General features: G+C 37.2%; 1 protein-coding gene across 9 annotated transcripts in view; it reads right to left on the minus strand.

Annotated features, from left to right (window-relative positions):
* LOC138683432 (erbin-like) overlaps positions 1–12,567 on the minus strand; it is a 160,885-nt gene that overhangs the window by 99,384 nt on the left and 48,934 nt on the right. For all 9 annotated transcript variants that reach the window (XM_069775181.1, XM_069775178.1, XM_069775175.1 and 6 more), the window contains one exon: positions 10,114–10,231. In XM_069775181.1, the coding sequence (XP_069631282.1) occupies positions 10,114–10,231 (118 nt within the window). The remainder of the gene's footprint in view (positions 1–10,113; positions 10,232–12,567) is intronic.

Here is a 12,567-nt window from a genome sequence, read left to right on the forward strand (position 1 = left end):
ACCAATACCTTTATTAAAAAAAAGGGGGGTGGGGTGGAGATACGACACAACAGCTGAAAGACTGTTAAGGAAAATTTGGCAGTAAGGTAAGGAGGAGGAATCCAAAATTCTTGTCGGGACTGAGCCAAAAGCAGAAAGCATTCATCATTCAGAACTCTACTTGGCAAAAACTCACCACCTAACCAGCCTAACCTACAGAGTGGTGTTTAATCAGGATCCCAGACCAGCTGTAGCACATGCCCAAAGAGGATACCAAAAAGGTCATATAGGGATTTGGGGTCAATGGCCATAAGTCTGAAGGTAATCAACCTCAGTTCTGGATCGCATAGCACAGCTGAAGTAAGGAATTTCACCTGATCTTTAACTCCCCCAGATTTTTCACTCAGAAATACTGGCAATTCTGGATTTACAGAAAATTGTGCAAGTTGCATCCGCTGCTGACAGAAGCCTTCACTACAATGGATCCCAGAGCTGACACCCCAGTACACTGCTGTTTCAGCCCTACTGCAGATGGGGGCTTGCTCTACTGTTCATATTCTAGTCATGTAGTCATATTATTTTTCCACAATCAAATGTTAAAAGTAGTATGCCCAAACTTCAGTTATTCAAACCATTAGTGCTAAACAGCAGTGGCAGTGCCTCCAAATCAAGTTCCACCTCTTCTCACACAGAAACGTTTTAAACCAGCTTGCCAAAAAAAAGTATTAGCTCAATTCCTAAAAAGTACACAGAAAGAAAATCACTAACAAATGAGACTTGTGGAAGCCATATGGGTGATGTCCCTAAAGGAAAGGGTTTGCAGATGGATGTCAGTTTGTGGGGAATGTGAGGAAAAAAAAATAATCTCTCTAAACAACAGGTAGGGAGTGCCACACCAAAAAGCCCTCTTGCTGCAAGACAAATGAAACTACAGCCCGCTGTGCACCCTTCCCACTCTGTACCCTTAACAAGTATAGAGGGGACAGAAGCAAACATACAGGCTCAGTTTGCATGAATACAAAAGCAACCTTAATTACATACACTCCTCCCTCAGCTAATCTATTCATCCTGGTCTCAACTTCTGGGCAAGCAGCTATTGGGACCTGCCTGAAAGCAGCACCACCATAAAAAGAGCAGCTTTTATCTGTTCTTCCACTCAAGAGCTACAACTGTCCTTCCAGCCAATATGGATCAAATACGGCAATCAAAATATTTTCAGAGCTCAAGAATACATGCCACAACTCTCCCAAAGATCATGTAAACATGTTTGTAAAAGCTGAAAGTTTAAACTGAAAACTTAAAGTATCAGTCACAGTCTGTATTCTTATACATTTATATAATTTGCTTTAACTTAGGATTTCTGCATACCTTCTGAATTAAAAGCATAATTTTTTCATTATTGAAAGCAAGCAGTGTGTTCGAGCCCAATCAATTCACTGCACAATGCTGACTCATCAATCCTTCTTTTTGAACATTCATTACTCTTTCCAAAATTCTTAAAGGATTCCCTGCCACAGCTAGTTTCAGATCAACCAGGATCTCAGGTTTCCAGAAGATGCCTGACCAGTCTGTTAGGGCAGCAGTAACACCTTCCTGCTCAGAGCTGGAGTCACAGCTCGGCACAAGGTTGGCCTCCGTGTACAAGGTGGTACTCAGTACACTAGCTTAGGAGCCCCTGGCTTATTTAGTGAAAACCTATCTTAAATCAATCATTTCAAGAGGAAGGAGCAACTATTACATATATACTTATGTCTGGTTCTGCAAACAGATATTCGAAAGCTTTTTGAAACCTGCTATATGTCACATCAGTTGCTCCTCTTGCACTCTCATAAGGAAGATGGTGACAACTGCTGGAGCACTAAAACTAGTAAAATCCCTTGCAACTTGGTTTTCCTTGTATATCAGTGTCCTGGGTTCGGCTGGGATAGAGTTAATTTTCACAAGAAGTTGGGAAGGGGCACAGCCGGGATAGTTGACCCGAACTAGCCAAGGGGATATTTGATACCATATGACATCATGCTCAGTATATAAACGGGGGGAGGGATCGCAGCTTGGGAAGGGCTGGGCACCAGGTTCTGGGGGGTGAACAATTGCATTGTGTATCACTAGCTTCATATGTTCTTTTATTATTATTTCTTCTCTCCTTGTGTTGTCCTATTAAACTGTCCTTATCTCAACCCACGAATTTTTACCTTTTTCTTCTGATTCTCCTCCCCACCCCACCGGGGGGGGGGGGGGGGAAGGAGTGAGCGAGCAGCCGCATGGTGCTTAGTTGCCAGCTGGGCCTAAACCATGGCAATGAGTGTTACAGAAGCCGTGGTTTCTGTCTGTCTCTTACTAAAGGCAAAAATATATAAGCTCGGAGACATGTAGAAGAAACCTACCTTTCTCAAGAAGTACAACTCAAATAACAAATCTGTCCTAGTGTTGGAGATATGCGAGAAACAAAACAAAGGATGCTACTTAACACCTGTGAGGAGTTAAGGAGGCCCGACCCTGAGAGAAGGAAGTACCCAGATAAGCAGGAGGGAAACTCTACTACTGATAAAGTCAAAGAGCTACTTGAACTTTGAATGAACTATCCTAATTAACATAGTAAAAACGTCGCCCTCGGGTAGGGAAAGCCCCCTACCAACAGAAGCCCCTTCCTCACAGAACATGTGCAGTAAAAAAGGAGGATGCTGTGACTTTAAGTGGAGACGAGGCTCACGAGAACCAATAGGAGCAAGGGTGACTGAGCGAAACTGTAAAAGTACTGAAAACCATTGCACGGGGTGTATAAATGTTCTCCGTGTGTTAACCGAGGTGTGCTAGCTTTGTGGAGTTACCAACTGGCACCCATCTCTGCACAGACATGAAATAAACAAATATCTCAGCTCTGTGTGTTATCGGCTCTTTGCACACTGGGTGAAGAACCCCGTTTTGGGACAATAGGTTTAACTTATCATTATTAAACTTGTTATAGATTTAATAAAACACATATTTTAATACATTTACATAGCTTTTCATTCTCTACTCCCTCCACTTTGTTTACACAGAAAAGTTCCCTTATTAAAAACATTTGCTTTTATCAAGGAAATCAATAATCTAAAAAAAAAAAATCTTACAAAATGTTTACAAAATTCTGAAAACAAACTCCATTGGATTTCCTGATTTTTATTTGAAGCGCCTTTGCTTGACAAGTATCTACTTATAGTTTAGTAAGCAGATTCACCTCTCCATCTTCACTTTACAAAGTCCTCTTCTCCAATTCTACATGTTCTGAAAGTTTTAAAGTTTCCTTTCCCATTTGCCTTCTCTTTAACTATGGTCACTTGCAGGTTTGTAAGCTATGACTACGGTGGGGGCTGCTTTGTTAAGTTTACACAATGAAAAATGGAAGTTGAATCTTTATTTGGAGGGTTCTTTGGAGTTTTTTTTGGAAGGGAAAAGAGATAACATTTGTACAGTCCATGTAATGATTAATGCAAAAATGTCAGTCTAGCTACAAATCTGACAGGAGCAAGTTAAACAGTATTTTCATTTAAAAAAAAAAAAAGAAAGAAAAAAAGGGAAATACTTCCATAGGGAGATTTTTAAGCTTTATCTAATGTGATTTAAAGAAAAATGTACTCTTATTGGTTGTGATAACTATTACAATATATTTAAATTTACAATAAAATACAGTATTGGCAATATATTTGGTGTGCATTGTTAATGAGGCAGAAACTTAACTACATACATTTATATAGTAATAAAATGTTTACTCACAATTAAGACAAAAGGCTCTTCTGCAAAATAAGCGTCCGCATGTGGAAAAATCAACAGCATTAAGATGCAAACTGCTTTTTTATAGCATTTCTCATTTTAAAAAAATAAAGATTCTATGCTCACATGTATGCCATATTTACAAAGTTGGCTCTCAAAAATAAGCTTTTCATCTTCATGTTGCTTTGAACCCATTAGAAGTCTGAGTCAAGTTTAGTATTTCTAAAATTTTTGTTTTGAGAGCACTTGTGAAATTCAAAATTTTAAATTTTTAATCTGAAAGCTAAAAACTCATGCCAATTCTGTGAAGTTCAGACAGTAATGAATCCTGTTTTATCTTCTATGTTAGCCTCCTGATCTGTTTAAATGGATAATGCCTCCTCATCACTTTCTCCAACAATAATAACTTGCACTGCTAAATTATCAGAGCTGATGCAGGGCAGAGAAACCAAGAGGACAGTCATAGGGGTTTAGTGTTGGTTTTGTGGGGTTTTGGTTTGGGTTTTTTATTCCTTGTATACACATGTACTGCCACAACTAGGATACCCCAGCAAGCCCACAAGAGTCTTCCAAGTGTTCATCCTCAAACTGTTTGGAAGAGCTTTATTTTTTTAGAGTAAGGTATCTCTAGGTCTGCTCTAGCTATGTTCCTTACACAATGTAAAAGAGTTTGAGTAGCAAGACAGGTTCATAAATACCTTTTATGCGTGCGGGTGTGGGGGGAAGAAAGGATAGCTAATAATGCTGCTTCTTGAAGACATGCCTGACACACTAATTTCCGTAAACCTAAACATGCAAGGGCAGGGTAAAACTGCAAAATGTGGAACACTAGGAAGGTTGCGGGCAGCAGTTTTGTTTATAATGCTGTCTTGGATGATTGCCAAGATTCAGGTGGTTCTCAACTATGTCTAATTCATGGCTGGAGTGTTGTCAAGTCCCCAGAGTAACCTGAAACTAAAGTGTAACAAACACTTAAAGCTATCTTGCTTTTCCCCCCCATCGTCTACCACCCTGGGATGCAAATTCAGTGTTGTCTGTCCAGTCACTTTTGGTTGATACACAATGACCTTCACTCAGAGCACATCCCTTTACAAAAAATAAAGGTACATTCTGCCTTTACATGCAAATGCACATCTAAAAACTCATAATTACTTCTACAATGTCTTTTCTGTGTTACAGAAATTTCTTTAAGTCCAGGAATAGATTTGTATTAAACTTATTTCAGAATTTCAAATATGTACACTCAAATTCCCCATTCAAGACCTTAACTGCATTGAAATTCCATTCTGTTCACATCCTCTCTTATACACAGAGATAATTTTATTCTGTAGAGACAGGTCCTATTCAGTATCTTTCATAAGACAGACAAATATATTTAAGAAAAAAATACTATAAGCACTTTATACTATAAACACTTGAATAAAGAACTTTAATAGAATAGCTGCCTACATTTAGGATAAATTTATGACCTCTATATGATGATGCATTATATTGCAAAGCTACAGACTCAGGAGTCAGCAGAAGATCAATTATCATGGATGATACAAAACAAAGTGTCCACTGCCTGCCTGCCCACCCCCTGCCCCCCACATAAGGGGAGAAATAGCAAATTTACAGCAAGTTATTTCTGTATTCAGGATCTTCCTCTCTTCTCTGTGTGGAAAATAAAACTTGGATCTGTCTCCCTATTAATTATGAATAATTCTCAATTAATTGAAAAACGATACTCCTAAATGCACCAGATGGGCAACATAAGACTAGATATTCTCCTGAATTCTTGTTCTCCAACTCCCCAAATTCTGGCACACAGTGTACTAAAGCTAGTTTGCCAAATCAGCAGATGATTTTAAAACACTGAAGAAAACATATCTGATCTGAATTTGCATCTGTTAACAAAATACTTAAAAATTACTTAAATTTTATAGGCAGATATGCTTGGGGGGGGAGTGTGTGTTTGTTTTATTGGTTTTAGTTTGTGTATTTTTCCATTAAGATTCCCTGCAATACAGACTGACAAACTGACGTTTAAATTTGCTGTAACATTGCAGTGAAAGAGAACCACTCTAATATCTATTAGACTATTAAAGATATCTTTATTTCTAAAACACCATGTTTCTTTTGGTCTTAACTAGTTATTTTCTAATCTTGCTATTTAATCCTCCAAAGGCCTGAATAATATAGAACTTAAAAATTCAATCTTTTTCTTTCACTACCTGTGAGCAAGGAAAAATGGACTGTCTCATCACTTCCCACTATGCTAGCTCCACAGACACAAGTCCATTTCCCAGGCTTCTAGGGAAGCCTGATTTCCCTGGCAGTCACCTCATCGTATGCTTCAGCCTTTCAAATAACTTGGTTCTAGTAACCTGTAAAGCTAACTCTTCTGTCCATTTATAAACGTCATCATACACTGTACATGCATGCTTTCCCCTTCTTCAAAGAGGAGGTAAAAACATTTCCATGACAGTCCTCCACATTGTCCTAGATGCAGACTAAGGCTGGCATCCCAGAACCACGAGGAAATGACTGTTCCCCTAAAGGTTAATAAACCCTGAAAGAGACAAATTCGGTGATGAAGAGAGTTGTTGTAGGGTTTCTTGGTGTTTGTTTGGGTTTTTTTGTGTTTTTTTTCCTGTACAACTGCCAATATATAAATAACTTGGCCATAAAGGATTAAAAAAAAAATAAATTGAAATTTTCCTTTAGCTTCATAAATAAAACACTTGTTTTTCTACGTAAGCCTTAAATTATGTTGCAACTTCTCTTTAGGATGCAACACAGTAGGACTGGGAGAAAAGGGCATCTCTTCATGCTTTATACAATGCAGGATGTAATTTCTGGGATAGGAATGCAGTTTATTTATTGTACCATTTGTTCAAGAATCACTTCATCTTTGTGATGAGGACAGTATCAAGCTTCAGGTAAAAGCTCCAAAGCTGAAGCGTATCTGGAAAGAAGTAATGGAACACCTTTGATATTAAGGGCTCACAACAGTCCTGGGAATCAAGTCAAAATGCCATAAAAGGACAACTCACTAGTTCCAAAAAACTACAGAATTTATTGCCTTTAGTCTTGGCAAGAGGCAGAGTTAAAACTAACTCTATTCCATGCTTGCCACACACATGGCAGCAGTTTGATATTTTAGGCTACATCTATGCCATGACCTCTTCAGCAGTCATGAATAACATTCCCAACCAAACAGTTGTACAAAGACCTCTGTATGCTCCAGAACATACAACTGTTACAGGCTTGTATTCTGTAATTCAGCACATGCCTCAAAATATCCATTGCTTCATGCAAAGACTAGATATATTGACAGAGGAGTCAAATGAAGACTACTGAATAAAAACTCCACCGTCTGGCTCAAGAAGGCCCAATAACAAAAGGTGCTGGACACTGGGAGCATACAGGGAAACATGTGTGTCTCATGGCTTTTCTGTACTTTACTAAATCTTCCCTAGGATTCTGCTTTTGGCCACTGTTGGAAACAAGACACTAGACTAGGTGAATCTTTGTTCTGATTAAATATGATTAAATATTATTAATTATCTACATTTGCACATCTGCCATGCCTCTATTATACAGTTTTATATATTGTATATGTTAAATTAGACATTTAAATCTGAAATGAAAAAGGCAAGACATTTTATGAGCTATTAAAACATCATAAAGATTGCTTTCTTAGACTAAAACCTTTTATGTAAAGCACCTGCTATCTTGAAGAATTTCTGTAATTTTGATTTTTCATCTAAATGTCAAAACAAATATTATGCATATGTGTGTGTAGTTCTACTTGGGAAGCTGGATGCTCTCCTGTGCAACAGGTCTCCCCTCTATCCTGTGTGAGCTAGCTGCAGAGTCAGACTCTGCAATTAATGAGGTAACCTGACCACATTTTAAAATTGAAGCTTCATTCATTTTTCTATCAGCTCTTTAGAAAATGAAATACTTCTCTTTGGTCAATATATTCCATTATGCCTGTGCCATAAACAGCTCAACTATCTTATATGAAAACCCTATCATATTTCATGCGTACTGGTATTTGAAAATTAAATTCTAACTATCCTTCTAAAATACAACCTTTATAACTACATGCATATTTGATCTAAAAGCATCTGCACTCCATGCTTCAGCTCCACCTACATCAGAATAAAAACACTTATGGTATATTAATATATTACAAGAAAAATACAGGAACTATCACCTTCATTTGCCACAACTGCAGGAATCTGAAAAACACACTATATTTTAGAATTTGGCATCTCTCATCATCCTTTACTAAGATTGGTGAATAATCCCCTGCAATTTTTTTTTTAAATAAATTAAGAGAAAGCAACCCCTGTGCTTCCCACAAAGTCCACTGCTTTCACACTGTATTATTTCAATATCTAACAAAGAAAAAGGAAGAATCAGAGATGTTTAATCAGTTTTACTAGTCTTGGAAAACTAGCAAAAAAACTTGTATTTGGCTCTATTATAGAGGAACATCACAACAATCATGGACAGTAAGAAACTGAGCTGTAAATTCTTACCAAGAGAAAAAGGAGACACAAGGGAAGAGAATAGGCTTGCAGTTATCAAGAAAAAAAAAAAAGTAAATGTTCTGTGGTTGCAACAGTAGATAGCTAAACAGAAAAGGCACTTAAGCCAACAAACTGAAGTCTCAAATATTACCAAATGTATTAGGAGCCAGAATAAACAACACTATTTCTTACCTTGTCCAACAGGGACAAACAGGGACCCTGATTTGTTTGTTTGGTGGTTTTTTTTTAATTTTTACAGAGCTTTCAGAAATGGTGGGAGACGAGATGTCCCAAGTAAATAAGCGTGTGATCTCAGGATTATTTTTGATGTGCAACACTAGGCAGAGAAGCTATCCAAACCATGATAAGACTGAGAACAGGCACATGATAATAGTCTAAAGTTTGTGATCTATCATTTCTTTGAAAAGTGTTAAAAACAAAACAACCCCTAGAAAACAGTTTCACAGTTTACTGAGATAGCGTATCATTCAGCTATTGCCTCCTTAAATTCTTTGTATGCCTCAGAGGAACAAGTGCTCTTTCAGCAGCTTTCTGAAGGCTTAGCTAAAGGTTATGCAATTTTGGACGGACAACTAACTCTCTAGCTGGTAAGTGACCAGCTGCCTATTTATGTACATAAGCTAAGGAATTTGCCAGCACTAGAACTCAAAACCCCTTTTGCTGCTTTCAAGTCTTCTGCATTGTGAACTTGTGTTGGAAACAGTTAATCCTTTTAACAGTTCAGTCTAGGACAAAAAGATGATCCTTTCTCTGTTGTGTGTCACTATGAAAGTTTAAGACCAGTGTTCTTCAAGACAGACTATTAATCCACTTGTACCAGGAACAGAGCAGTGACAATAAGGTCAATTTATCACACTAAATGCTGTGTTCATTAGGCAGAAATAATAAAGTAACAGTTTAAGTATAGATCAGGCCACAATGGACAATAAAGGAGAATGCCAACACCTCAACAACCGGAATACTTTCTTAATAAAGCAGAACTTAGTTTTGTGGAGTCATAATTAGCTAGCTGTCCAAATAAAACAATGAATTTGATATGATAAAATCTTTGGCATATTTAAATAATCCTTATTTTCAAATAAGATTTCAAGGAGAGGTCCTCTAACTTCACTTTGAATTAGTAAGACAAGACTATTATATGCTCATCAATTAGCATGACTGAATTTCCTCCCTCCCCCCCAAATAAGCCACACAAACAAGTCTAATGACAATATAAATTATTTCAATTTCCTCACAGTTGCATGCATCTGCCAACTTGCCAAAACATCACCCTTAATAGACCCCATGCATACAATACTTGGCTGACAATGTTTCATAACTTATAAAAGGCTGACTTACACAGAATAAGATTTTTAACAAGTCAGACAAGTGAACCAGTCATTGTCCATAGTCACTACTTCTCCCCATACAACAGAGGTTACCATCTGACAGCACAGCAGCCAAGTCCTACTACAATTTTCAGACAGCTCATTAAAATAAACTGAAAACAATTCTTTTATGAAACCAAATAGAACAGAGAATCCAGCAAAATTTTACAAATTCTTCTGCAAACTCTCTTCAGTATAGTGAAACATGAGGAAAGCCACTAAAAGTAATAAATTTGAGCATATGCATTTTTGAAATAATATAGAAATATTTTCACCTCAAAGTACAAACCAATTTGATAGAGATAATTAAAAACAAATAGATCATAAAAAAGCATCCTTTATGTTAAGCAGTGATTTAGAGTAGTAATTTAAAATTTACTAGCTATATAGCTTCTAGAAATTATACTTTCACTAGTATCTTTGTACAGTCAACGGTGATTTGCCTTTTAGCTACCCCAATATAAGAAGTGACTTACCATTCTTGCTGACATCCAGTTCCCTGAGATTAATGAGATTTGCAATGGATGCTGGCAATGTGGTTAGATCATTGTCTGGCAAACTCAGCTTGTGCAGAGACTGACAGTTAAAAAGTTGCTGTTGAAACAAAGAAAAAAGTGAATGAAACTTTCTCTTCGTTTCCTCTATATAGCTTTTATTTTTAAACCCTTTAAACTTCTGACCTTATAGCTTGAAGGCCAGACTATTTAAAGTCTTTGGCTATGAAAACTTTATTTATTTAACTAGTTTTATTCAAAATTGACTAAGTTTACGATGCTTAGGAAAGCAAAAAACTGCAAATGGTCACAACAAGCCAGCAGCTATGCTTAACACTTCCTACAAATTCCTTCCAGTATCTCAGAAATTGTGACCTGTAGGAACACATAGTCCTGCAAACATCGCAAAATATTTTCTATAATAAACATGCCATGCCCAGAAGTAATTAGTTTCTTCAAAAAAGAAAAAAACAAAACAAAATGAAAAAGATACATTTTTAAAAGTCAAATAGTTCTGGAACACAGAATTTTATCTTCTCTAAAAGTTTAAATTTTATTCCATTATATCTTACAAGAAGTTTTGGGGTTTTTCCCCTTCCTTGCTTCTTAGCTCAAGTACACCAAAATCCAACAAAACTATGATGAAAACTAGTGAAAGTTTGATCTAAGGATATACAAACTATATAATCTCTTCTGTATATATGTGTATTATAATTTGTATCAAATATTAACTCAGAGCCAGATCTCTTCCTATATGCAAGGTATGTTGAGATTCTTACCCAAAGCTTTACAAATTGACAAAATAGGGCAAGTAATATTACTGGAACAAAAGAAAAAAAAATCCTCAAATGATCCTCAAAGCTTACAGATAGCACAAAATAAATATCTGTAAGAAAGTGGATGAAAAGTTTCATCTGAACAATTTATGATTAAATATTCTTTTCCCAAGAATTTTGGATAAGATCATTCATAAATACCTGGGCTTAGTGTTCTTTTCTTACGGAATTCTGAGAAAAGATCAGACAAAACCAGGAAGTCTTCTATGACTAAAAAAAAAATTTATCCCAATCAATGTCCTAGCAATGGGTTTAGTTCAACTGAAATTTCTTGGGTCTTTCTCAATTATGAGGCCATTATTTCAACCACAAATCACTGAACAAGCCCCATTCATTTAATGTTTGCATATACCACCCCAGAATAAAGCAGACAAATTAGCAAGATGGACAGCTCAAGGAATGAGCTCTAACTTGCCTACTGATGTTTCCATTTTCTCAGAAATGTGCACCTGTTAGAACTAGTTGATATCATTAAGGCTTTGAAGAGTTAAAATTACCTTAGGATATTGTATGGGAATAAGAACTTTGATGAGCTCATTTGTTTTGGAGCCATTCCTTTATTTTAATACTTCAAGCAAGAATATATACTTAAAACTCATCCCTGAAAACAATAATCTGGAATCATTAGAAATTTCCCTGATTAGTCAGGTGAAAACAAATGCAGCACAAGGAATTGCAAGACCCCTAAAGGAAAAGGGGGGGGAAGGGGAGTTTTATAGGGTGCTGACTTCGTAGTTGTTCCTTTTGTTGTTTTTTAATGTTTGCATATTCAGTGATTAAGTAGATCATCATTACTGGTAGTAAACACGAGAAGTCATATAATTAAGCTCTATTTTACTACAGAATGCCCATTTCTTCCTAACAGCAAAGTGAGCAGGAAAACTGAAACTGCTGCATTTTGAGCTTCTCAGCTCAAATGCACACTGTGGCACTTGGGATAAACAGGGTACCTTTTCAGATGTGATTTCGTACACAAGATGAAAGCATTTCAAAGGCCCAGTCACTTTTGAAACTGAGACAACACCAGCTTTTCGGGTAAAGTGAAGTCCTTCTCTACCACCATCTTTCTCCCCATCACAATTTGTTCATGCTGCACCCTCGGCCAGTCAACTTAATTGAGGAGCTATATTGTAAGAACCAATTTTTGAAGTACGTTGGGGTTCTGAAAAGATTGGAGGCAATTAAAAAAAAACAAACGACAAAACAAAACACACACCCCCCCCCCCCCCCCCCAAATACCAACCACATACACTGACAGGCCATTTCAGCGATCAGGTTGACAAGACAGCCCAAAACCAGTTGTGATATGGCATACAAAGGGCGGCAAATTGCATGAGAGGAATAAGGACACCAGGGTGTCCTGGTTTCAGCTGGGATAGAGTTAATTTTCTTTCTAGTAGCTGGTATAGTGTTGTGTTTTGGATTTAGTATGAGAAGAATGTTAGTAACACACTGATGTTTTCAGTTGTTGCTAAGTAATGTTTAGTCTAAAGTCAAGGATTTTTCAGCTTCTGATGCCCAGCCAGCAAGAAGGCTGGAGGGGCACAAGAAGTTGGGAGGGGACACAGCCAGGGCAGCTGACCCAAAGTGGCCAAAGGGG

Source organism: Haliaeetus albicilla, chromosome W (assembly GCF_947461875.1).
Source record: "Haliaeetus albicilla chromosome W, bHalAlb1.1, whole genome shotgun sequence".
NCBI classification, from domain to species: Eukaryota; Metazoa; Chordata; class Aves; order Accipitriformes; family Accipitridae; genus Haliaeetus; species Haliaeetus albicilla.